Source organism: Arvicola amphibius, chromosome 7 (assembly GCF_903992535.2).
Source record: "Arvicola amphibius chromosome 7, mArvAmp1.2, whole genome shotgun sequence".
Taxonomy (NCBI): Eukaryota; Metazoa; Chordata; class Mammalia; order Rodentia; family Cricetidae; genus Arvicola; species Arvicola amphibius.
Window position 1 is genome coordinate 50,149,905 of NC_052053.1, and position 25,905 is coordinate 50,175,809.

Here is a 25,905-nt window from a genome sequence, read left to right on the forward strand (position 1 = left end):
TATCAGGGGAGCCTGTGGCTCCTCCAGGACCCCCTCCTCTCCAGCACTAAAGATCCCTGTTTCCATCAGATTCCATACACACTGACCACAATTCCTCGGGCCTATGAAGTCACAGTGTGGAAGTTGAATTCCTTTTCTTTTCATATTTAAAGTCAAGTGGGATTATAACTCCTGGAGCTTCAGACTTAGCCATGTAGAGCTTGGTAAACACATTTGTACCCTAGTCCTGCCTCTGGAGCCCGGAGAGGGTCCTTGGTACCTCTCTAAGAAAGGTGTGGGATCCGACAGTTTTGGCCAGTGGAGGAGGGAGCCTGTCCCACACAGGTCATTCCATCTAGCACTCAACTCTTCTTTGATGCTCTGGGGTTCTTTCTGTAACTTTAGGGGAAGGAAGAGCCACCGTGTGACTTTTGAAAGGCCTTGGGAGTTATAGTCCACTGCTTTTGAAATTGAAATCACCAGCATTATTGGCATCCCTCCATTAATGTTCCTAGTAAGGGCTGGTGCTATAGACATGGGGGGAGGTGTGTGGTTCCAGTTGGCACCAGCCCTGGTGTGCCCTTCTGCTTACAAGAGGCCATCCAGGCCCAGCTGCATGCCCTACTGCCCTTTGGGCATATCCTGTGTGCTCAGGAGATCTTTGCAGACTTGACACAGTACCCAGTGAAGCCAATGTTGTTGGTGCTCAGGGCTAGCAGACATAGGCAGACATTCTCTGCATGGGAGCAGTGGGTAAGGCTGGGTTTCATCACTAGTGCTATGTTTGTGTCACTCATTCTCATCCCATCTGCTTTCTGACCAGACCCTTTCAGAGGCATGGTGGGATTTCACTTGATCCACCAGTTGCTAGCCTTTTTACGAACTTTAAAGAAAAGGCTGCTATTCTATAGTAGGGCCAAGGCTGAGGCAGGCAAGTGTGGATGAGTAGAGGAGGAAGGCCACTCAGGAGTCAGGCTGTGAAGGCCGGCAGCTATCACGTGGTCAGGCATGTTCCTCAGTTATCCCTGGCAGATTGACATACATGCTGAAATTGGGGATGGAGCAAGACAACTTGGCTCTGTGTGGGCACGGGACAGCCTGGCAATGTTTGCCATGAGGGTGGTGTGGGTTGAGTCCTCTGTGCTTGTTGATCAGCTGTGCTGCTCTGGGTCCCAAGCTCCGGACTCTGCCTGGGATGGCTGAGAGCCCCAAGAGTGGACGTCCGGCTTCTGTGTGAGGCCTGAGTCTAAAATGAAGCCCTCACCCCACCGTCTCTCCGCTCAGGGCCCACAAGTGCCAGGCCAGTGCTCTGCCAGCGAGTGCTGCTCCAGCTCTGAGTGCCACATTCCGAGGCGCTCAGTTGCACAGCAGGTAGCTGAGCTGCTCTCCTTGTTTTCTTCCTCTTAGAACACAAATTCAGTGCCAGGTGGACCAAAGTCATGGGCACAGCTGAGTGGAAAGCCAGTCGGACACGAAGGTGGTAAGTGGTAGGGGTGGCTCGGGTGGGCTGAGTTTCATATTGGCTATTGGAAATATTCCTCTTGAGCTGGGCAGAAGAACCCCAACTCTGTCCCTGCTGGTCCTTCAGGCAGCTATGCTGCTTGGGGTAATTATGGCCAGTGTCACGTTGCCGCCCAGCTGCTTCTTCCTCCCCGACCTTGCACTGGCCCTAGTGGAGAGAGCAGCTTTTTACAGATACTCACCCAGAGCCTTTGGATGACTGGGTGGGATTGGTTACTGTGAATGTCCTGACTGGCAGTAAGATTGAAAATGTCATCAGTCCCTGTGGAGTGTTCATGGAGACAAAAGAGGAAGGGGTGATGCCCCAGATACTCACCCAGAGCCTTTGGATGACTGGGTGGGATTGGTTACTGTGAATGTCCTGACTGGCAGTAAGATTGAAAATGTCATCAGTCCCTGTGGAGTGTTCATGGAGACAAAAGAGGAAGGGGTGATGCCCCGCAGGATAGCGTGTTCAGAGTAGTCCAGAAGCTTCCAAGGCAAGCTCTGACTAGGTGAACTGGTTTGGGGTAGTTCTGTTAGATGGGTATAGTCCTGCAGCTCTGGAGGAGGTGAGCCCACAGGCAGCAGGTCATTTTTTGTTTGTTTGTAAGGTTTATTTTTTTATATATATGGATGTTTTGTCTGTATACCAGAAGGGGTCATCTGATCCTACGAGACTAGTTACAGATGGGTGTGAGCCACCGTGTGGGTGCTGGGAACTGAACTCAGTGCTTTTAACCATTGAGCCATCACTCCAGCCCCCAGTAGGTGGTTTTGAGAGCGCCATGAATCAAGATCTTTCTCTGTGAAGTCTTCTAGGTTTCCCACATCAGCTGGTGTATTTCTGACAGTGCTGACCATCAGTAGCCCTGGCCTGGGAGGGAGAGTCACGGCAGTGCCAGGGGATAGCTCATCCAGGGTCAAACTCGTCCTCTGCCCTGGGGGTACCCTCCCTCTCCTGTGTGTTCCTGTCAGCCAGGGCTCTGCCACACGTGATGTGTGGCTCATGCTAGCTTCAGTGGATGTGGACGGCAGCACAGAGGACATGCCTCTGGCTGGGATCCACTGTGATGGAGAGGACAGCCACATAGAAGTGAATGCCCCAGGGTCTCCCAAGAAGCTCCACTCTGGCGGTTCAGCTGCACGCTGAGAGCCTTGCTGATGGCGGTGAAGGTGAATCGTGAAAAGCAGGGAGGGCAGGCAGCTCGGGGTCTTCAGAGAGGATCCAGGCAGAATGGCTACAGCAGCATCAGCTGGGTCCTAGCTGTCTGCCTTCTCTGTGAAGTTAAGTGTTCCGTGTGTATGCATGGTTCATGCTCATGTGGGTGTGCAGGCATGTGGGACTTGTGTGTGTGCGCGCGCGGCAGGCTTTCTTTTGGACTACCAGCCAGCTCCCAAATAAAGACATTGGGCTTTAATATTGTTTATGGATGCTCGCCTTAGCTTATGCTTGTTCCACTCGTTCTTAAAGCTTTATTTAACCTGTTTCTCTTCATTTACATTTTGCCTTGGGGCTTTTTGCCTTTCATTCTGTATATCCTATTCCATGTCTGGTTGGCTGGCAACTGCCTGGCTGACCTCGAGTGTCTCCTTCTCTTACTCCCTCAATCTCTTCTGCCTTCTCTTACTCCCTCAATCTCTTCTGCCTTCTCTTAGTCTATCTGCCAGGCTGCCCCGCCTATTCCTCTGCTGCCTAGCTATTGGCTGTTCAGGTACCTTAGGCAGGCAAAGTAAAACAGTAGCACATCTTTACATAATTAAACAAATGCAGCATAAACAAATTAATACATCTTTACATGGTTAAAGCAATATTCCTCAACATAAACATCCTTCCAGGGGCTGGAGAGATGGCTCAGTGGTTAAGAGCATTGCCTGCTCTTCCAAAGGTACTGAGCGCAATTCCCAGCAACCACATGGTGGCTTACAACCAGCTGTAATGAGGTCTGGTGCCCTCTTCTGGCCTGCAGGCATACACACAGACAGATTATTATATACATAATTAATAAATAAATAAATACATCCTTCCATAGTTAAATATTGCACAAAATGCATATGTATGCGTGTGAAGATCAGGATATTTTTGAGTGTAATTCCTCATGAGTAATCATGAGTAATGTACCTCAGCTTTTGAGACAAGGTCTCTCTGACTTGAAGCTCACTGCCTTAAATTCCTATCTGCTGCTGTGGCAGACACCATGACCGAAGCCACTTGGAGCAGAAAGGGTTTGTTTTAGTTTACAGCCCATCATGAATGGAGAGCTCCAAGGGAACTTCTGGCAGGAATCCGGGAATCTGGAGGCCGGAACTGAAGCCGTAGTCACGGAGGAATGCTGCTCACTGGCTCACTCTGTTTGCTTTTTTATATACGATCTGCCCAGGGTGGTACTGTTCCCCAGTCAACTGGGTCCCCTACATCAATCGGTAATCAAGAGCACGTCCTACACTCTTGCCCATTGGCCAGTCTTCCAGAAGCATTTTCCTAGTCAAGACCCCCTCTGCTGGTTATAAGTGCACACCATTGTGCCTGGCTGTTGACGATTTTAAAAACTGCGTAAAATGTGTGTAAGTGCAGATGCATGTGTGCCATGGTGCACACACGTGGAGGTCAGAGGACAGCTTCCTGAAGGCTCTTTGCATCTTCCACCTTGTTGAAGTAGGGTTTCAGTTCCTGCCATTGCAGTGCATATACCGAGCCTACTGGCCCAGGAGCTTCTGGACAATACTGTCTGCTCCTAGCGAGTGCTAGAATTACAGATCCCTGCCATTGAGTCCCAGATTTCTACATAGATGCCAGGATTCTAAACAGTTTATCAGGCATGCATTGCAAGTAAGTGCTAGGGCAGAGGTGAAGGGTGTGTGCCCCTCCCCTTGCGTGTCCACCTTGGTCACGGATGTAAAGAGCCGGGTCCTGGGATCCTAGCGTGCGAGGCTGCGAGTTAGCTACCCTGTCTCACGTTTGACTCTTGTTGCTGTGGTAGAATAACCTCAACAAAAGTGACGTAAGGAAAAAAGGGCTCATTTACCTTAGAATTCCAGGAAAGGTGGCAGGCACTTGGAGCTGCCTGTCCTGCCGCTCCACAGTCAGGAGCAGAGGACAGTGAATGAATGAATGAATGAATGAATGATGCATGCTAGTGCTCAGCTTGCTTTATTACTCCTTTTTCCTTTTTGTTTTTTGAGGCAGGGTTTCTCTGTGTAGCCCAGGCTATCCACCAGGCTGGCCTCCTGAGTGCTGGTGTTAAAAGTGTGCACCACCACTGCCTGGCTGGTTTTCTGCTCTTTAACAATCCGCAATCCCAAGCACTACCCACAGTGGGTGGGGCTTCCTGCCTGATTAACATATCCAAAATTATTTCCCACGGACGTGCTCAGAAGCCACCCTGATCTAGACAGTCCTGCCTTGAGACCCCTTTCCCAGGTTGTTCCAGGTTGTGTCAGGTTGACAGTTAAGATCAACCAGCCACCCTTCTAGTTTCTGTTTGTGGAGGGGGAGTTAGCGGTGCCATCACTTGGCAGGCTGCTCCGACCCAGCCCTTTCATGGAGTGTGGTGAATAGGCCTCTGTCTGGCTCTGCTGCGGTGACCACATTCAGGTCCCTGGCTGAGCTTGTTTCAGTCAGCAGGTGCCTGTGAACTGTACCGAAAACCTAGGGAATGGCTTGTCTGCAGGGAGTGACGACAGTGGGGGTGGTGTGGTGCTCAGCATGGGCTGCGGAGCTGAGGAGGACCAGTTCCCACCCAGGAAGTCGCGGATCTGTGTCAGGAGTGAAGTTAAGGCAGGGCTGCTCCCGAGGGTTGATTAGTGAGTGACAGTTGAAGAGAGAGAGATGGCCTTCAGGATTACACCGGGACCATGTTTGCAGTGCTAGAAAGTTGAGGAGGTGAGCTACTGTGGGGAGTTGAGTCTGACACTCAGAAATCATAGACCACAGCCTTGAGGGACATCTGTTGGTGTGGCTTCACAAGAGGCAGTTTTCTTCAGGAGCTGATTTTGCTTGTGGACTGGACTTGCTCACCACCTAGGCAGACACAAATGCCGGGTGACTCCTATGGGGTGGAAAGGGGCGTGTGCTGGAGCAGAGGCGGTGTTCTGTCCACTCATCCTGTGTGACCACCTGCCAGCCCCTGGGGAACAGCTGAGGGCGTCACTGTTACTGCTCACCTGCAGCCACTCCAGCTCATGTGGAGCCAGGAAAGTTGACAGAGATTGGTTGGCTGTCTCGCTCACTCTGTCTTCTCTGCCTCCCTTGACAGGTTTAAGGGGCTCAAGCCGACTATTATCCTTCTCTCCCGAGGAATTTCCGACGCTGAAAGCAGCTGGAGGGCAGGACAAGGCTGGCAAAGAAAAGGGCGCCTTAGATCTGTCGTATGGGCCAGGACCAAGCCTCCGCCCTCAGAGTGAGTGAATGGCAGCTTGTCCTCAGACCCCTTTCTTTCTGTCATTCCAGGTGGGCTCCAGCTGCTGCTCTTGGGTGTTGCTAGCTTGACGGTGGCATGTCTGGCTGCCTCACTGGCCTGCCCCTCACCCCTCTCTCTCATCCCTTTGGCTGAACCAGGTCTTGTTACTGTCCGTTTCCCATCTGTTAACTACTTCCACTAAGCTGAGTTGTGCTTCATGGATACATACAGGATGCCACTAGCTTAATCAAGTCTGCTTCCATAACCTGTTCCCAAGCCTCTCTGAGTGCTGCTTGTCACCCCAGGAACTGTGACTGCCTGGCTTCCACCCTTCCTCAGCCACATCAGAACTGACCAGTGTATCTGCAACAGCCAGCGCTGTTGTCCCCTCTGGTGCCAGGGATTGGGGAAGACCCATGTGTGGCAGTGTTGTGCTGCTTTGCCAGCGAGCCTGTGGTGCGAGCTTTGGGCTTAAGATCTGGGTTTTCTGTCTGGCCTGACCAAGGAAGGTCTTGAAATCCAAGGGGCTTTTTTCTGCCTGCCGTCAGAGGACTGTCCCAAGTCCTCTCCTGTTGATGTACTGCTGATGACAAGTCAGAGGCACTGTCCTGAATGCTGAGTGACCACCCTGCCACTCTGCCGAAACATCGACTTTGCCTAGAATCCACAGTGCTCAAAGTGGATGGTTGAGTGTTCAAACAAGTCCTGTGCTAGCTAAGATGGACTACCCTGTGGGGCTAAGGTATAGAAGTAGGAGCAGCTTCTCTATCAGTTTTTTTGGTGAGAAGGTGGGAAGCAGATGACTTAAGGGGTGATCTTGGCTTTTCAGGATGGCAGCAAAGGGGCCCCATCCTGACTGGCTTTTCTCTTGGGGGTGGCAAATGCTGAGTCCTTTCCTGTCTCAACTCCTAAGCAGAAGAGGACAGAGCGGAGCCTGGGATTGTTCCTATGTGCCCCCACACTAGTGCCATTGTATCCAGTTTCTCTTCCTACATTTGTTACCTGCCGCCAGCCACATCTGCAAGCTACTGTTCACTATTGTGAAAGCGGGACACGCTCACACTGCTAGTGTTTGTCTTCTGCAGTTAACTTAGGAGTTAATCATAAGTGTGCATAAGAAAAACCAGTCAGGCCAGCTGTGGTGGCATGCACCTTTAATAAGCCCAGCACTTGGGAGGGAGGCAGGTGGATCTCTTGAGTTTGAAGAGAGCCTGGTCTACATGGCAAGCTCCAAGCCACCCAGGACTATATAGTGATTCAAAGATGAAAAGCCAGTCTGCGTTGGGTCTGGGAGAGTCCCATCTCTGGTGAGTGGGCTCTTCTAGGGATTGTCATGTGGCTGTGAGAAGCACACTCTCACAGGGAGAGAGCTGTCAGGTTTGGAAGGTTTTTTTTTTGTTGTTGTTTTTGTTTTTGAGACAGGGTTTCTCTGTAATTTTGGAGCCTTTCCTGGAGCTAGCTCTTGTAGACCAGGCTGGCCTCGAACTCACAGAGATCTGCCTGCCTCTGCTTCCCGAGTGCTGGGATTGAAGGTGTGCACCACCACCGCCCAGCTAGGTTTGGAAGTTTTAAAAGGTTTTATTTCGTGGGTGTCTTTGTGGGGTAGGGGAACACACATACCACAACATGTGTGTGGAGGTCGGGATGACCATGGGAGCTGATTCTTCCTACCACCGGGGTTCTGGGTATGGAACTCGGGTCATCCCCACTGAGATACCATACCAGCTCCATCCTCGCGTGTTTACCTGTGAACCGTGTGTGCTCTTGCTTGCTGCACGTGATCACATGGTACCAACATTTCAAACGGAGGCTCAGTGGACAGTGCTGCGGCTCCGACTGGCTGTGGTAAAGTGAGCCTGTCAAGAGTCACGCTGGCTTGCATGGGCTGGTCAGTGATGGCTGAAGGAGTGAGTTAGGCTGTCCTGCCCTCTGGGTAGGGGTAGTGTCAGCCATGGGTAGCAGTGTGTTTCTCTGAAGCAGAGGTCTCTGTATTTCTCAAGCATATATCTATGCCCTTTAAAAAAATTCTAGGTTTCTGCTCCCTACTTACCCTGACAACACTTGGATTTTTTTTTCTTTTCTTTGTGTTTGGTTGTTGTGGGGTTTTTTTTGTTTGTTTTTTAAGGTTTATTTATTATGTATACAGTGTCCTACCTGCAGGCCAGAAGAGGGCACCCGATCTCATTATAGATTGTTGTGAGCCACCATGTAGTTGCTGGGAACTGAACTTAGGACCTCTAGAAGAGCAGCCAGTGCTCTAAGCCTCTGAACTATCTCTCAGCCTGTTTTTTAAAGCAAACGGTAGTGTCCATTGATCTCAGAGCTTTACAAATCTCCTTTCCCTTTCTTCTCCTCTTTTGTCCCTTTCCAATTTACAGATGTGACAAGCTGGAGGGAGGGTGGTGGACGAAACATCATTTCTGCCACGTCTCTGAACGCCTCCCCAACAGAGCTGGGCAGCAGGAACTCCAGTGCGGGAGATGGAGCCCCCTCCTCGGCATGCACCAGCGATTCTAAGGACCCCTCTCTCCGCCCAGCCCAGCCCATCCGCAAAGGGGCCTCACAGTTCATGGGACATATTTACCAGCCTCCCACTTACCATGACATGCTTCCTGCTTTTGTAAGTCTTCACAGCATCTTGTCCCAAAGCTAAGTGTTCTTTCTGTCCACCAGGAGTGGCTCACAGTTGCTCAGCCCGAGTTCTCTCTCACAATAGTCAGAAACCACAGTGGCCTACAACAGAAATCAAATCTTTTGTCTTTCAAATCTACTGCCTCTGGCTTCTTCTGCCCCTTCAGCTTGGATGGTGTTGTAGCTTTGATTCTTCAGAAAAAGGAGAGATGAATGTTCCTAGCCTTATTGAACCCAAGGCAGATAGGGCAGTGGGCTGGGATTCATGAGGAACTCTCTCCAGCCTTGACTACTTTTCCACTTTTCAAAGTGAAATCTTTTTTTTTTAAAGATTTTATTTATTTATTATGTAAGAAGAGGTTAGAAGAGGACTCCAGATTACATTACAGATGGCTGTGAGCCACTATGTGGTTACTGGGAATTGAACTCAGAACCTAAGGTAGAGCAGCTCTTAACCTCTGAGCCATCTCCAGCGCCACCCCCCCCCCCCAGTGGAATCTTATTTAACGTGTAACTGGGGCCGTTGCCAGAACGTCATACTCCAATGTTCATGTTTCAGATGTGCTCACCACAGTCCTCAGAGAACCAGGGTACGGTGGAACGAAGCTCCTTTCCCCTTCCTCATCTCCGCTTGGAACCCCGTGTTCCCTTTAGACAGTTCCAGATGAACGACCAGGATGGGTAAGACTGTGAGGCTGTGGCCATGTGTGTTGTTGGATGACAGCTCATGCATGAACATGCTTTGTGCTCTGGAGATAGAGAACATCCAGGTGTTGGGTGGTGGCAGAGGATGGGCCTGCAGGGAGCCTGGGCCGTAGGGGCGAGCTCCCCACCCCGCCCCCCCTCCCCGCCCCACTGCAGGAGTTTGGCAGTGCTGTGGATGAAACTGGACCGTCTCTAGAATGTTTTAAGTGTCTGTTGCATATTTTTTCTAAAAGGAAGTAATGCAGACTCAAACACCAGACTGTAAGGTGCAACCTGTTTTGGGGAAGTGACTGCTTCCCTCTGTAAGTCATGGGAGCCCATCATTCTTTTCTGTCTCACAGGAAAGAACGGCCAGGCCTGACACGCTCCGTGCGCCCACTGAGGCAGCTGGTGGAGCGGGCACCACGGCCCACCATCATCAACGCAGAGAACCTGAAGGGCCTGGATGATCTGGATACCGATGCAGATGACGGCTGGGCAGGTGGGTGGCACCAGCACGCACTGTGTTTGTGCGGTCAGACCAGAGGCACTTCCTGCCAGGTCTGTGCTCCTAATTGTAGAGCTGTGGGAGAGTGTGCCATTGAGCTTTTAAAAGACCGACTGGAATAACAGGCATTTACACTGGTTAGAAATCCTCCATCCCATGCTGAGGATTAAACTCACACAGCTCCAAGGAGCTCCCGCCCCTTTAAAAAGAAGGTTTCTTAAGTTACGATTATTTATTTTTGGGGTGTGTGTGTGTGTTTATATTCTTGTGTCATGGCACACATAGTCAGAAGATGTCTTGGAAGTTGCTTTTCTTTCTGCCATGTGCGTCCTGGGTCACAACCTTGGGGACGGGCACTTTGACCATCTGAGCTATCTTGCTGCACCAAGCCCTGTCCTTTTTGAGGCACAGTCTTGCTGTGTTGCCCAGACTGACCTGGAACTCTGCTTTACTTCAGCCTTCTGCAAGGGTTAAAGGTGATGGTACCCACCCTCCCTACGTCTTAACCCTGAACCAGTGCTTTAGTCCAGCTGTTCTAAACCTGTGGGTCTGGACCTTTTGGGAGTCGCAGTGTTAGGAAAGGTGAACCACTGCTAGCCCCTGTTTTGGGTTTTTGGAAACAGGTTATTATGTATGCCAGGCTGGTCTCACGCCCAGGGGTGGGACCTCGTTTCCCCACCTACTCAGTGCTGGAATGACTGGCGCTCCTCCTGCTCCACTGTCTATAGAATCTTGGCCCAATGGGGGTCATACAGTTATATGGTTTCTAGTCTTTTTATTTTATTAGGATTTATTTATTTTATATATTGAGTGCTCTATTGACTTCTTACAAGAAGAGAGTATTGGATCCCACTATAGATGGTTGTGAGCCACCATGTGGTTGCTGGGAATTGAACTCATGGTCCTCTGGAAGAGTAGTCAGTGCTTTTAACCACTGAGCCTTCTCTCCAGCCCCATGGTTTCTATTCTTACCTGACATTTTAATATTTTTCAGCATTTTTATATGTATGAGTAGTTTCTTTTCTGTTTGTTTGTTTTTGTTTTTAGAGACTAGGTTTCTCTGTAGCTTTGGAGCTTGTCTTGGAACTAGATCTTAATAGACCAGGCTGGCCTCGAACTCACAGAGACCTGCCTGCCTCTGCTTCCCACGTGCTGGGATTATGCTATAGCTGAATTGCCCACTGGCTGCAGTAGTCCAAGTGAGTGGGCAGGCCTGTCCTCTATGTGCAGCGACTTTCCTCAAACCTCCACGGTGTCCTCAGGCCTCACGTTTGGGCGCCATCTATCTGGGCCAGCGGGATACAAACGATGTTCCCTGATAAACCTAGGGGAGAGGAGAATTAAAAGCATGCACCATCACCACCTGGTTTATATCAGTAGTTTCTGTGATATGTCTGTGTACTGTGTACTGTACCTTATCCATTTTGAAGTCTTATTAAGAATGGTTTCTTAAGCCAGGTGTGGTGGCGCACACCTTTGATCCTGAACTTGGGAGGTATAGGCAGGCAGATAGATCTCTTGAGTTTGAAGCTAGCCTGGTCTACAGAGCGAGTTCCAGGACACCCATAGCTACACAGAGAGACTGTCTGGAAAAAAGCAGAGAGATAGTGTGTAGTGGTAGTAACGGTACCAGAGGTCTGGCTGCTCTTACAGGGAACCTGGATTCTTTTTCCTTAACCTACATGACAGTTCTTAATCGTCTGTAGGATTCAACACCCTCTTCTGGTCTCCACAGACAAGCAAAACTCACATACATACACACACGCACACACACAATTTATCGTAGCATGGTGGCACAGGCCTTTAATCCCAAAAACTCCAACAGAGGCAGGTGGATCTCTGAGTTTGAAGTCAGTTTGAAGTCTAGAGAGTGAGTTTCAGGATAACTAGAGCTACACAAAGAAACCCTGTCTCGAAAGAACAAAAACAAAAAACCAAAAACAAAAGTAGGGGTCAGGCATGGCTAGAAAGAAAATGCAGTGGTTAAAAGCACCTGCTGTTCTTGCAGAGGACCTGGGTTCAGTTCCCAGCACCCACATCAGGTGACTCACATATACCAGAAACTCTAGTTCCTTGGGATTGGAAGCCCCCTGACCCCCTTGAGCTCCTGCGTGCATGTGGCACACATGAACTCATGCAGGAGCACACATCCATAATAAATAGTTAATACACTTTATTTAATAGGCTGGAGAGTGGCTCAGTGGCTGAGGCATCTCCTGTTTTGGAGGATCCACCTCTAACTCCAGTTCCAGGGCATCGGGGGCCCTCTTCTGGCTTAAATGGGCATCATATTTATTCACCAAGTTATACACGAGTGAAAACAAAACCTCTCTAAATCACCTTTTGCATCCAGTCTGAATATTCTTTGCCTCCCTTAAAGGTATTGATGTTCCCTGCTGTCCAACAGCCTATGATACTGGTCCTCCCTTAACACTTGCTGAGACGTTCCCGTTGAATTGGTTTGACATCCATGTAAATCCTCGTCTGTGTTTGAATGCTGTTATTTCCTTGAACCTGTTCAGCTATGCCAGTTATAGTATATCTTTTTTTTTAAAGATTTATTTATTAATTATATATACAGTATTCTCAGTATTCTGTCTACATATATGTCTGCAAGCCAGAAGAGGGTACCAGATCTTATTACATATGGTTGTGAGCCACCATGTGGTTGCTGGGAATTGAACTCAGGACCTTTGGAAGAGCAAGCAGTGCTCTTAACCACTGAGCCATCTTTCCAGCCCCCCAGTTATAGTATATCTTAAACTCAGAGAGCATGAGCTTTCCACCTCGTTTCTTTGCAAGTTTGATTCCTCAGATTCTTTACTGGTCTCTGCAAATTTGGACTCAACCCTGGCAGTGTTTACCAAGCGCCTGCTTCTGTGTCAAGGTCAGCTACTCAATCTTGATTCTTGAGTTCCAGAGTCCCAGTGAATCTCTGCTAGGTCTCTCCTCTAGTGTTCTGTAGCTGTCAGCAGAGAGAATCTTTCGAATTTCAAAGATTTTATTTATTATTTGTTTATTTGGTTTTTCAAGGCGAGGTTTCTCTGTAGCTTTGGAGGGAAGCACATAGGCTAAGTAACCCAGGTACCTTGTTTTGTTTGGGTGTATCTTGGCCTGGCCTGTGCTACATCAAACTTCTGCTGTGTCTGTGCATTTGCACATGCCTGTCTTCAAATCTCTTGGGCTTCTGGTGCATTTGGGAATATGTTGGCATTTAATCTCTTGACTTTGCATGCCTTAGGATGGTTTCTAGTTGGTTCTTGCCTTGAATCTCTTTCCTTCATTAATGCTGTCGTTCTTTAATTAGCTCATTTATTTGTGTGTACGTTGTGTGTGCTGTGAGTGTGGTTTGGGTACGCTAGAGGCCACAGGTTGACACAGGATTTCTTCCTCTCTTTACCTCATACTTTTTTGATACTAGATGTATTTATTTTCTATGTGCGTTTGTTGGGCCCCTAGAACTGGGGTTGCAGATGATTTTGAGTCACCACATACGCACTGGGAATCGAACCCTGGTCTCGCGAGAGAAACAAGGGCTCTTACTGCCCAGCCATCACTTCAGTCCCTACCTTACTTTTGAGACGAGGTCTTTCACTGGACTGGACGTTCTCCATTTGCTCCTGGCTGACTGGCCAGAAAGCCCCTGGGTTCCATCCATGTCCTCCCCTGAGTGTGGAATTAGAGGCGTGCACTGAGACGTCTGACTTTCCTTACTGACAGCCGCATCTCCCCAGTCTCCCACAATCAGACCAAATGCCGCTCTGCTGTGTGGACCTGCCACATTGTGTCCATCAGTGCTGCACACCTTCCCTGCCTGTGCCAGCCAAGGTGGGATTAGGACAGCAGACCGCTCTAACGGTGCCTGTTGCGGAGGTGGAGCACCGTTACGATTATGCACGTCTTCCTTTCTCCTTGAATTATGGTGTCAGGCCGGTTGCGGTGGTGCATGTCTGCAACCCCAGCACTCTGAGGGCAGGCCAGGAGAACTGATTTTGTGAGAGTCTGGTACACAGGGAGAATGTCTTTTGTCTTGATTTAAAACTTGTCTGTCAGAGGGTTAGTATTGCCAGCCTTACTGGTCGCTCTTACTGGATCCCAGGACTCTTCCCTCCCTGGTACCTGCAGGACTTATGCAAGGGTGGCAGCCTGGCGGGCCCATCAGCTAAGTCTGGACAATACAGCCTCAACTTTCAGACTGTCTTGTGGTACCCTGGGAGACACTGTCATCCTCATGTCTTCTCATCTGCCTGGCCCTCTTGCTCTTGCAGGCCTCCATGAGGAAGTAGACTATTCTGAAAAACTGAAGTTCAGTGATGATGAAGATGAGGAAGAAGTTGTGAAGGATGGGAGGTCAAAGTGGTAAGTCCTCCAACCCCAGCTCCTTACATGGTGTTGTTCACTGTGTTAGTAGCAGTTCTTGGTTTCCATAGCAACCTGCAATTTCAGGGATGAGGTCTGCTGAAGACAGCATGCTGTGGTGGGTCAGGCTTTGCACCCAGGCTTGTGACCTGGTCCATGCACCTCTGCCCTTAATCTCCCAGATTGTTGATGGGTGTGGCACCCTGAGAAGCTTCTGTGAGAAGCTACCTCAGGTTCTTCTTTGTTAATTCAAGAACTTTCCCTGGCTGGGTCTTCAACTCTACCCTTGGGAGGTGCAGGAGCAGGGGTGTGTGTGCAGAGCCTGCATCCTTTCCGCTTCCCCCTCCTTTCTCGGATCATCCCATTGGACTAGTTGATGTCCTTTGGAAAACACAACACCGTACTTCAGTTCCTTTAGAGTTTGTTTTGCTTTTTGAATGTTTATTTTTTCTGTTTGTGCACACATGTGCATGCACGCATACATGACTGCAGGTGCCTGCAGAGAATAAGGTATTGGTGCCTCTAGAGCCAGTGTGCAGATGATTGTGAACGCAGCAAGTGCCTTAACCACTCGCCACCTCTCCATCCCGCCACCCGCCGCCGGCTAGCTTTACACCCGAAATAATTACACGGAAACTGTATTTTTTTAAACACTGTCTGGCCCATAGTTTTAGCCTCTTATTGGTTAATTTTTACATCTTCCTTTAACCCATATTTAGTAATCTGGGTAGCACCACGAGGTGTGGCTTACCAGGAGAGATCTTAACCTGCGTCCATCTCGGAGAGGAGCAGCATGGAGACTCACTATGGCGACTGCCTGAAGCGTCTCCCCCACTCTACTTCCTTGTTTTTACAATTCTGTTTTGTCTACTCCACCTACCTAATTTTCTGTCTCTTAAAGGGCCAAGGCAGTTTTCTTTATTAATTGACCAATGAAAGAAACATAGACAGATAACTCTCCTCCATCATCCATCCCTATTTTTGTCTTAGTATTGGTAGTGGCCGCTGACTTGGCGTTTCTGGGGTATCCCCACACTGCAGCACATCCTGCTTCCAGGATGGACTCGGAGCCTCTGAGTCTTGACATTTTCTGATTTGCTGCATGCATTATTGGCCCTTGGAAGCTCTTCCATTAATCTCTGGGGTTTTTGGAACCAGTACTCTTCCTTGTCTGGACCACAGGGGACAGTCAGTGTGTCTCCTTCCTTTTGGCCTGCCTCTCATGGCACATCCTTCACATAGCCTTCCTCATTCCCATAGTACAGACATAGTTTGTGTCTGGTAAGCCAGGACCTTTCTCAGAGGTCAAGTCAGATGTCACCAGTGGTTGTTTTCACTTCCCTTTTTTAAATTTGAGACAGGGTCTCACTGTGTAGCCCTGGCTGTTCTGGAACTCATTATGTAGACCAGGCTGGCCTCAAACTTACAGAGTTCTGCGTGACTATGCCCCCTGGAATGAAAGGTGTGCACCACTATGCCATGCTTCAGTAGCAGTTTTTTTTTTGTTTTTTTTTTTTTATGTATAGAGTATTCTATCTGTGTGTATGCCTGCAGGCCATAAGAGGGCACCAGACCCCATTACAGATGGTTGTGAACCACCATGTGGTTGCTGGGAATTGAACTCAGGACCTTTGGAAGAGCAGGCAGTGCTCTTAACCGCTGAGCCATCTCTCCAGCCCCTCAGTAGCAGTTTTTAATCTCTCTGTCTTCTGTGCCGCTCTAGCTGCCTGTCACAGGTGTGCATTCATGCGTGTGTACATGGTAGTCATTTGGTTAGCTGTGCCTGTGTACATGGTAGGTGTGTAGTTAGCTATGCGTGTGTGTCTGGTCTGTGTGTGTGTGTAGATAGCAGGCGTGTGGTTAGCTGTGCGTGTGTACATGGTAGGCGTGTGGCTAGCTAAGCGTGTGTGTCTGGTCTGTGTGTATACATGGTAGGCGTGTGGCTAGCTATGCATGTGTGTCTGGTCTGTGTGTGTACATGGTAGGCGTGTGGCTAGCTATGCGTGTGTTTCTGGTCTGTGTGCGCTGTGTACACGGTAGGCGTATAGTTAGCTGTGCGTGTGTACACAGTAGGCATGTGCCGGCTTTCCTGGTATCTGTGCATGTATGGCTGTTTGGCCCTTCTCTTGGTTCTGCCCAACACACCCTCCTTCCTACAGAGCCTATGTGCAGCCCTGTTGGGACCATCTCCTCTTCTACACTGTGTGTACTTTCTATGTTCTTGGTGTTCACTGTGGTTGTCTGCCTCTTGCTCCTTTGAGGTCCTCTGGGTGGGCAGTTGCCCTAGGTAGAGCCAAGGAGGGAGCTGGAGACTCTGAGGCAGAGCCCTGCCCTTCTGTCTCTGACTGTGGTAGCTCTTTTCACCTCTCCGAGGCAGGGTCCCAGCTAAGATTTTTGATTAATTTTATTTTTATGTGTGTGGGTGTTTTGCCTGCATGTGTTTCTATGCACCACATGTACTCAGTGTTTGTGGAGGTTAGGGAGGGCATCGGATCTCCCGGAACTGGAATGGGAGAGAGCTATGAGCCACCGTGTAGATGTTGAAATTGCATAGAAACGTAACAGCTCTCCAGCCCTAGTTCTCCATTTCTCAGATGCGAGTCAAGGATGGGGGCTCCATGAGTGATGGTGAGTTGTGAACCCTGGGTCTGAATTTTGCAGTTCACACGTAAAGGATGTGACTGGGATGTTGAAGGAAATTAGTCTATAAACTGGGGTAGTAGCTGACCTCAGAATTCCCAGAGGCCCCTGACCAGTGAGGTCAGACAGACCTTGCTGTCTGGGGAAACTTAACAATTGCTGTTTGTCCTAGGAACAGCTGGGACCCAAGGCGGCAGCGGGAGTTGTCTCTGAGCTCTGCAGACAGTGCTGATGCCAAGCGTACTCAGGAGGAAGGAAAGGACTGGGGAGAAGCAGCAACTGTGTCCCGCATCGTCCGAAAGGTGCCAGAGCCCCAGCCTCCGTCCAGGAAGCTTCACAGCTGGGCTTCTGGCCCTGACTACCAGGTACAGTGGCCCTAGGTCTGTGCCTGGCTGTTTGGCTGGAGCCTTGGAATGTGCACGTGGGCCTTATATGCTCCCTCTTGTTCTAACTCTTTCTCTATCCCTCCCTACACACATGAAGAGCGTGGACCGCATTTCAAGCTCCCTCTTGCTCTAACTCTCTCTCCATCCCTCCCTACACACATGAAGAGCCAATGCACTCAAACCTTCCCAGAGGCAGTGGAGCCTCCAGCTACTGTCCCAAGAGTTTGTACTATGTTGATGTCAGTGGCTAGGTTTCCAGAAAGTGCTGGGTCATCTTTCTTTTCTCTTATTTTTCCTTTTTTACTTAATTTTATTTTCAGTATGTGTGTATTGACATGTATGTCATGGCATGCATGGGTGTTCAGAGCACAGCCACATTGTGAAACTGGTACTTTCTTCCACCGTTATGTGGTTCCCACACTTCGAGACGCACGTTGTCAAGCTTCAAGACAAATGTTCTAGCTTTATAGGAAACTTGGAATTGAATATAAAGGCTGGCTTGGCATGGCAGCACATGTCCTTTAATCCCCGCACTCAGGAGGCAGAGATGAATTCAAGACCAGCCTGGTCTATAGTGAGTTCCAGGCAAGCCCAATAAAAAACAACAAAAACAAATTCAGAGACTGTTGTGCAGGCTGACTGAAGAGTGCGCCACCTCCTGGTTATCTGCTCTCACTGCACGTCGTGCTGGGATCGTCTTCCTGCCCAGATAGCGGTGCTTTATTAAGAACTGGAAGCAAACCAGAAAGCCTGTGTTGCTACCTTGCTATGGCACATTCAAGCTTGCTGAAGTCCTTTATGCATGAGCTCACCTGTTACCACTGCAGCTCACTCAACCTTTTCCAAGTTTTCATGGCCTTGGGTGCTGTGGAAGAGGGCGTGCTCCTCAGATTGGCTTGAGCTGATCCTTGCTCCTGGTCAGGTCCAAAGCTTGTGTCCTTAGCCAGCTTCTCTGAACTGTTTTTTGTGGACCCCTCCTGGCTCTGGTGACTGGCACTTTGGTCTCTTAGTTAATGATGGTGTTGCCAAGGCTTACACTAGGCAGTCTTTTTCTTTTGCTGTGATCACTGAGAAATGGGGGCAGAAACAGTGAGGCTGGCTAGCCTGTTAGTCATCATAGTTAAAAACTTGGGGTGTGTGTGTGTGTGTGTGTGTGTGTGTGTGATACGGGAGCGTGTGCGTGGAGGACAGAGGACATTTTTGTGGAGTCAGTTCTTATTTCCACCTTTATGCAACATCAGCAGGCTTGTGCAGCATGCACCTTTACCTGCTGAGCCATCTCACTGGCCCCAAGTCTTCATACTTTCTTTCAGTTTATTCCTTTATTTCTGTAGTTGGTATCCTCCCATCATTTGGTGTGAGGATGACATTATCTTTGATTTCATTCCCTGTTGTGGGTTCTTCTTTCTTATCCTACTTTGAGATTTTCCCTACTACCTGAGGAATAACTCCTTCAAAACTTTTCTAGATCAGGTCCTCTGCTGTCCCAGATCTCCTAGGAATTTTTGATTTCTTTGAGTGGTGGGAAATACTTAGACACTGTGCGAGCATGCGTGTGTGCATGCATGCCTGTGCAGGAGCACGAGTTCCCACCAGATGCCTGTGGAAGCCAGAGGGCACCTTTGGCGTCCACCTTTGCTTTCCACCCTTTTACAACAGAGCCATTGTTTTTCTGTTGAGTTTGCCAGGCTGGCTGTCCCGAGAGCTTCTGGGAATTCTCCTGTCTCTGGTTCCCATCTCCCTGTGGGAGCTCTGGGGTCCAGACACTCATGATTTTTGCATGGATTCTGGAATTCAGATCTGGGTCCTCCCACTGTCCACAGATCTATCCCCTCAGACCCACCCCCCCACACACAGAAGTTATGTCCCTGGATACACATAGGGACTGGTTGGCTCCTGTGTGTGCTCACTTCCTGTTGCACAGGTGGCCCCCCAACCCTCACAGGTGTCAGCTTCACTTTACAGCACCCCGAGTTTCCATGCCATGCCCTGAACTACGGTTGTTCCAAACCAAGCCACCACTCATGTTGTATGACCTTGCATACTACTGGGCTCTGGCCACCCACACAGACTCTGGGACTCCCCAGCAGCCGACACACCCAGTTACATGTGAGGGAACAAAGGCCGGGGAAGAGAAAGGCATTGTTTGAGTTCTCTTGGGAAACGTGTTGTTCTTGGCTCCCATCCCTCATCAAGTGCAGTGGGCAGGCTTTCCCTCCTGTCCTCCCTGTGTGCCTGCGACAGTGCTGGCTCCAGAGACACAAGTGAAACAGACACACTGCCTCCCCTCCTGGCAGTGCCCCCTGTTGCTGAAAACTTTACAGTGAACAAGGACCCTTTGAGTCTGCTTTAGTTCTGTGGACAGGAGGCAGTCAGGTTTAAGAATACATAAAATTGGACTGAAGAACTGGCTCAGGGGGTAAGAACATGTACTTCTGGAGGATCCAAGTTCGATTCCCAACACCCACATCTGGTGGCTCTCAACTACCTGTAACTTCAGCTCAAGGAGATGAGGACACTAATGACCTTTGCTGGTACATACACTCATGTGCACATACCCAACACAGACATAAACACATAGCCTAATGTACCTTTGCTGGTACATGCACTCATGTGCACATACCCAACACAGACATAAACACATAGCCTAATGAAAAGAAGTCTTAAAAACCTCCAAAACCACAATGCAATGCACAAAGGTTGGTTGTCAGGATTGCTCAGTGGGTAAAGGAGCCTGCTGCCAAGCCTGAACGCCTGAGTCTAACCCCAGCACCAAGATGGTGGAAGGAGAGAACTGACGTGAGTGCGTGCACGCACACGCACACACGCATACACACATTAATGTTTTTGTTTTCATCTAAACACCCGAAGTGGTGGCCCAGGTGTTAGCAGTGCATTCTAAGGATCAGGTGACTTACCAGGGAAGCCGTGGAATGGTCAGTGTATAGCCATTTCCAAAGCCCGGGCAGATGTCTAATGCAAAGTGAAGGAAAAGTGTGTCCTCGGTCCCGTGACTAGGATGAGAGGGTGTGTCCTCAGTTGGTATCCCGCTCCCTTCTGCTGCTCTGCTCTGTGCCTGCAGCAGCATTGGCCACTCCCTGCTGACTAATGGGACATCTCTTTGGTGTTGAGTTTTTCCCAGGGCACCCTCAACATGCTGCAGGAGACTCGGGAATAGAGAAACTATCCAAAAGAGGTGTTTGTTGTCATGACTTATCATTAATGGAAAAGCATCTATTTGAAGTCACAATGTTGGGGTTACATCGCCTCATGGTGGGGGCCCCCTGTGGTTCTTGGAGACAGAGAGTCCATTTCTGTTTTACTAGTGTCAGTCGCAGTGGGAGGGAAGCGGCCATTGTCTCAGGCTTCTGACCTCAGCTCACTCCCTCCTCCTTTTGGCAGAAGCCTACAATGGGCAGCATGTTCCGTCAGCAGTCCGCTGAGGACAAGGAGGACAAGCCACCCCCACGGCAGAAGTTCATCCAGTCAGAGATGTCGGAGGCTGTGGAGCGGGCCCGAAAGCGTAGGGAAGAGGAAGAACGCCGGGCCCGGGAGGAGAGGCTGGCAGCCTGTGCAGCCAAACTCAAGCAACTGGACCAGAAGTGCAAGCAGGCCCAGAAGGCCAGCGAGGCCCCAAAGCCACTGGAGAAGGAGGTGCCCCGGTCCCCTAGCATCGAGAAGGCTTCCCCACAGGAGAATGGCCCTATTGTCCGCAAAGGTAAGAGGATGCCCTATCCCACAGTGGTAAGCCATCTACTGTCCCCACAGTGTCAAGTTTACCTCACTGGCTGAAGTAGCAAAACCTGTGGCAAAAAGCAATTCTACCAGGAAGCATCAGCCTGTACGAGGGTTGGCCTGGCTGACTACAGTGGCACACATCTTTCAATCCCTGTACTTGGGAGGTAGACATAGGACTCTGAGAGTTCGAGGTCAGCTGCTCTACATAGAGTTCGAGGACATTTGGATAAATACAGAGATCCTCAAACACTTAAGCACTCTGGTCCCCAGTGGAGCATATGGAGCAGCAGACAGAAGCACTTGCCGTTGACCACACAGTTGGGCAAGCTTCTGGGGGCTCACTGTGACGCTTCTTTGCCTGCCTGTTCTCTAGGCTCCCCAGAATTCCCTGTCCAAGAAGCACCCACCATGTTCTTAGAGGAGATACCTGCAACACCCTCTGCAGTGGCTCAAAGCAGCAGCAGCAGCAGCAGCAGTGGCGAAGAAGAAGCCAGGGAGGCTGAGTCCACAGCACAAGAGTTCAGCAAGTATCAGAAGTCCCTTCCTCCTCGTTTCCAGCGTCAGCAGCAGCAGCAGCAACAGCAGCAACAGCAGCAGCAGCAGGTAATCCAATGGACATGACCGCGGAGCGTGTGTTCTCCCCACTCACCTTCAGTTAGAGAAATAGCGGTACTCTTACATGCCAGTCACCATCACAGGTGTTAGAGTTGTACAGTCTCCCCGTTGGTAGAGGTCTGTGCATGCACTGGAGTGGCTTAATCTCTGAGTTTCATTTCGTGCAGGGTGGGGAGTCTTCACTCAGAGCACCCCTCTGATCCTGTTAGTTATACTGAGGCTTCTGAGATTTCCTATGTCTAGGGAATTACTGGACAGGGTCACCAGCTTTGGATTAAGGATGCCCGTCTTGTAGGGCTCCCACCCTCAGATGTTTTTAAATAGGCATGCCTTGGAGAAGTAAACTTTTTTTTAAAGGCTTTTTCAGGCCTTCTGTGGATATACTTCCCTGGATGTTGGACACCATATGTAGGTGGACTTTTCTGTTCCACTTGCCAGCTTCCCAATAAACACATGGAGACTTCTTATTTTGAGAAAGCTCAGCCGATAACTTAGGCTTGTTTAGCTAGCTCTTCCAATGTAAATTAACCCATTTCTGTTCATCTGTCTGCTGCCCCAAGACTCATTTACCTAGTCTATTTATGAACTTACATGTTGCTTTTTTCAGTCTGGCTCAAGACTCCTCACTCAGACTTCGCCCTTTTTCCCAGCATTGTTTCTGTCCTGAAAATCATGCCTGGCTATCGATCAGTCATTTCTTATCAACAGTGAGAGTGGCACATTTTCACAGTGTACAGAAGGATTATACCACAGCACAGAGCTCATGGAGATGGCAGCATGAGAGGTGTCTGGTGGGTGGCGTGAGGGTCTCAGATGGTTGTGTTTATCTCTTCAGATACCTTAGATCACATTTCCAGGCAAGCTAAACATATACCACCTCTATGATTCAGTTAGGGAGACATCCTTGAACCAGCCACCTACCATGAGAGCAGCCAAAGGAGGAGTCGTGGGAGTGCAGGATAGGCCTGGTCAGGGCTGGTGGCTGCCTTCCAGTGGGAATGTGCCTGTGCTGGACGTTCAGAGAGGAGCGTCCTAGTCCAAGGCCCCAGCTTTCTCAAGCTAGCAAAGGCCCGCAGGACTGTGAAGCAGAGAGTGGTGTGTGTTATGAAGGAATATTGGGGGTCAGGCTGGCAGGAAGAAAGCAGGGGAGCTTGGAGCCACAAATGTGTGATGTACAGTGGTGGCTACAGAAAGAAGAAATGGCCATGTCCCTGGTCGGGGATTGTGTCTGTTCTGAGAAGTATTCATTCAGACTATAACCCTAGTCTGGGGGTGCACAAATGCACGGTCCTAGTACTGACAGACTCCAACCTCATCCAGTTCAGAGGGACCTCAGCCTGGGACAGTCTTCATTTTGACTTTCTGCCCCAACAGGGTTTCTCTGAGTAGCTCTGTAGACCATGCTGGCCTCAGCTTGATCTTAGATATCTTCCTGTCTCTGCCTCCTGAATGCTGGGACTAAGCGTGTGCCCCCACCACGTGGCTTGTTAGGGGCCTCCCTGTGCCCCTTATGGAGGGCTGTCCCATGAGTGCCTGTGTGTGCCCCCCTCCCGTTCACTGTGTGTCTTCTCCCTAGGAGCAGCTATACAAGATGCAGCACTGGCAGCCGGTGTACCCCCCGCCTTCCCACCCCCAGCGCACCTTCTACCCACACCACCCACAGATGCTGGGCTTCGACCCACGCTGGATGATGATGCCTTCCTACATGGACCCACGCATTACACCCACGCGGACACCTGTGGACTTCTACCCCTCAGCTCTGCATGCTTCAGGTAAGCACAGGGCACAGGTGCCCGGAACCTGAGGGGAAGGCACCAGGAGAGGTAGACCCACTGAATCCAGCCTGGCCTATGTTGGATCATTTGGTTGTTCTTCAGTTTTACAAAGGTAAAGACACAATTTTGTACCTGTCAAAAAGTTATTGGGACCTGAATATGGATGGTGACGTGCCTGTAATTTCAGCACTTGAGAGACTGAGGAGACAGGAAGGTACCGAGGTTCAGACCAGCCTGGGCTAGGTATTGAGACTCTGTCTTCAAACAAACACAATTGTTGGCGTGAGTTAGGCACTTGTATATTGTTAGTTGCCTGAATTGCACTCGAATCTGTGCAATTCTTTGCATTCTTGCTTTTGGATTGTCTCTATTAACCTGATTTGAGGTTTCTTCCTGTACCATTCTTTGTAATACTGTTGGGTACCCATTTGTTCACTTTATAGTGTTTCTGTGTTGCATGACCTTCTCAGCAGCAAGCTGAGCCAGGCTGGACTGTTAGGTAGTCTCTCTCTGTCTAGCCATATCAAGTAGTACATGAAATTGCACTTGCTAGTTGTCTTGTACAAATACCCATATCATTAGTGTTTTAAACTCCCTTTGATCGGTTACTGATGGGTGTTAGAATTGTTTGACTCAGGGTTTGAAGTTTAACGTAGGGGTAAAGCTCATTATTTCAGTATTCAGGAGGACCTGAGTGCCTGAGTTCATTTCTAGCACTGAGAGGGAGGGAGGGAGTAGAGAGCGCCCAGTGTGGTTATGGCTTTGTAAAATCCTTATAAGCCACCAGTACTTGTACTTGTTCGTTTTTTGTGGTGTCTTTTATTTTCTCACTTTGTAGCTCTCTAGTCTTGAATGTGCTCTGCAGACCAGGCTGGCCCCCAACTCACAGAGATCAACCTGTTTCTGCCTCTCATTGAGCCACCACACCCGCTGTTTTGCTTGTTCTTGAGACTTAGTCTCTCACTTGTAGCTCAGGCTGTCCTCACATTCATGGAAGTCCTCTCGATCGGGTCAGCTTCCTGTGTGCTGAAATTACCGGCTGGGACCGCCTTACCCAGCTAACCTGCAGTTTTTGCTATGTGTATCTAGCAGCACATGGAAAGGAATTATCCCCCTTCTTTCTGTCAGTATGTAGCACCAGATACTTGGTTGTGTTTCTTGTCTTTGCTACTTTGTCTGGAAGTAAAGTAATTATTACAGGTTTCTTCACTATTTCACACATTTTGTTCTTGACTTTTGCTGTGACCTGGAAATCTTTTCCTGTATGGCTGAGAATGCTCACTCTGATAGTCTGTAGTTTTTAATTGCTAAAGCTGGTTCTTTTAGGTTTATTGGGAAGCTGGTTGTGATGGTATATACCTTTAATCCCAGCACCTGGGGGCACGTGCATGCATGTCTCTGACTTTGAAGCCAACTAGTTTACAGAGTGAGATCCAGGACAGACAGAACTTCATGGTGAGACCCTTGTCTCAATTGCTACCCTTGCCAAAAAAAGAAAAAGAAAATAAAAAAAATAAATAAAAAACATTTGCTGTCTGTGGGCTGGAGAGATGGACCAGCAGTTAAGAGCATTGGCTGCTCTTTCAGTTCCCAACATGCACATGGCAGCTCATTACTGCCTTAACTCCAGTTCCAGAGGATCCAGTGCCTCTTCTGAGCCTCTTTTTGTACCAGGCAAGCATCCATGTACATATATGCATACATACATACGTACACACACATACATGCAAAAATGACAAAATATATCTCCTCTTTTTTGTTTCTTAGATCTTCCCGTTGTCTTTGATCTTGTTGTATTGTTGAAGTGTTCATCACTCCACCCTCTGTGTTGTTCCAAAACTGCTGGTTTGTGCCATCCTCATGCTAGGACTGCAGGTGATCCTTCCTGTATTTTACTTTTCACATGAAGGAAGGTACCAGCGTTGGAGAAGGCTAGGTTTGCTCCCTACAGGAGAGACAGAGGAGAGAGAAGGGAATGTGTGTAGAAGGAGTGGCGGGCTGTGTTCCCGCACGGTTAGCTTTACACCCGAAATAACAACACACGAATTGTATTCATTTAAACACTGCTTGGCCCATTAGCTCTAGCCTCTTATTGGCTAACTCTCACATCTTGATTAACCCATTTCTATTATGTGTGTAGCACCACAAGGTGGTGGCTTACCCGGAAGATTCTAACCTGCGTCCATCTCGGAGAAGAGAGCTATGGCTTCTGCCAGACTCTGCTTTCTTCCTCCCAGAATTCTGTTGTCTTTCCCGCCTACCTCTGTTCTGACCTATCAGGCCAAGCAGTTTTCTTTATTAATTCACCAATGAAAACAACAGACAGATAGAAGACACTCCTACATCAAATGTGAGCATGAAAATGAACGAATAGGAAGGAAGTTGCCATCTAGGAGCTATCTTCAGAACTGTCTGCAGCTCTTCCCCTATGTCTAATCTACCTTCTTTTTTTTTTTTTTTTTTTTTTCGAGACAGGGTTCCTCTGCAGCTTTAGAGCCTGTCCTGGAGCTAGCTCTTGGAGACCAGGCTGGTCTCGAACTCACAGAGATCTGCCTGCCTCTGCCTCCCGAGTGCTGGGATTAAAGGCGTGCGCCACCACCGCCCGGCTCTAATCTACCTTCTTAAATTTTATTGACTGTGTGTGTTACAGACAGGTGTAAGCTACCATGTGGGGGCTCGGAATTGAACCG

At 49.2% G+C, this 25,905-nt stretch overlaps 1 protein-coding gene across 11 annotated transcripts in view; it reads left to right on the forward strand.

Moving 5' to 3' along the window:
* Positions 1-25,905, forward strand: part of Prrc2b (proline rich coiled-coil 2B) — an 80,314-nt gene that overhangs the window by 31,109 nt on the left and 23,300 nt on the right. For 10 of the 11 annotated variants that reach the window (XM_038336160.1, XM_038336165.1, XM_038336162.1 and 7 more), the window contains exons 5-14: positions 1,387-1,459; positions 5,736-5,879; positions 8,258-8,499; positions 9,070-9,191; positions 9,557-9,696; positions 13,971-14,061; positions 16,874-17,066; positions 20,490-20,805; positions 21,199-21,428; positions 23,017-23,212. In XM_038336160.1, the coding sequence (XP_038192088.1) occupies positions 1,387-1,459; positions 5,736-5,879; positions 8,258-8,499; positions 9,070-9,191; positions 9,557-9,696; positions 13,971-14,061; positions 16,874-17,066; positions 20,490-20,805; positions 21,199-21,428; positions 23,017-23,212 (1,747 nt within the window). The remainder of the gene's footprint in view (positions 1-1,386; positions 1,460-5,735; positions 5,880-8,257; positions 8,500-9,069; positions 9,192-9,556; positions 9,697-13,970; positions 14,062-16,873; positions 17,067-20,489; positions 20,806-21,198; positions 21,429-23,016; positions 23,213-25,905) is intronic. The other variant, XM_038336163.1, reaches the window with a different exon arrangement.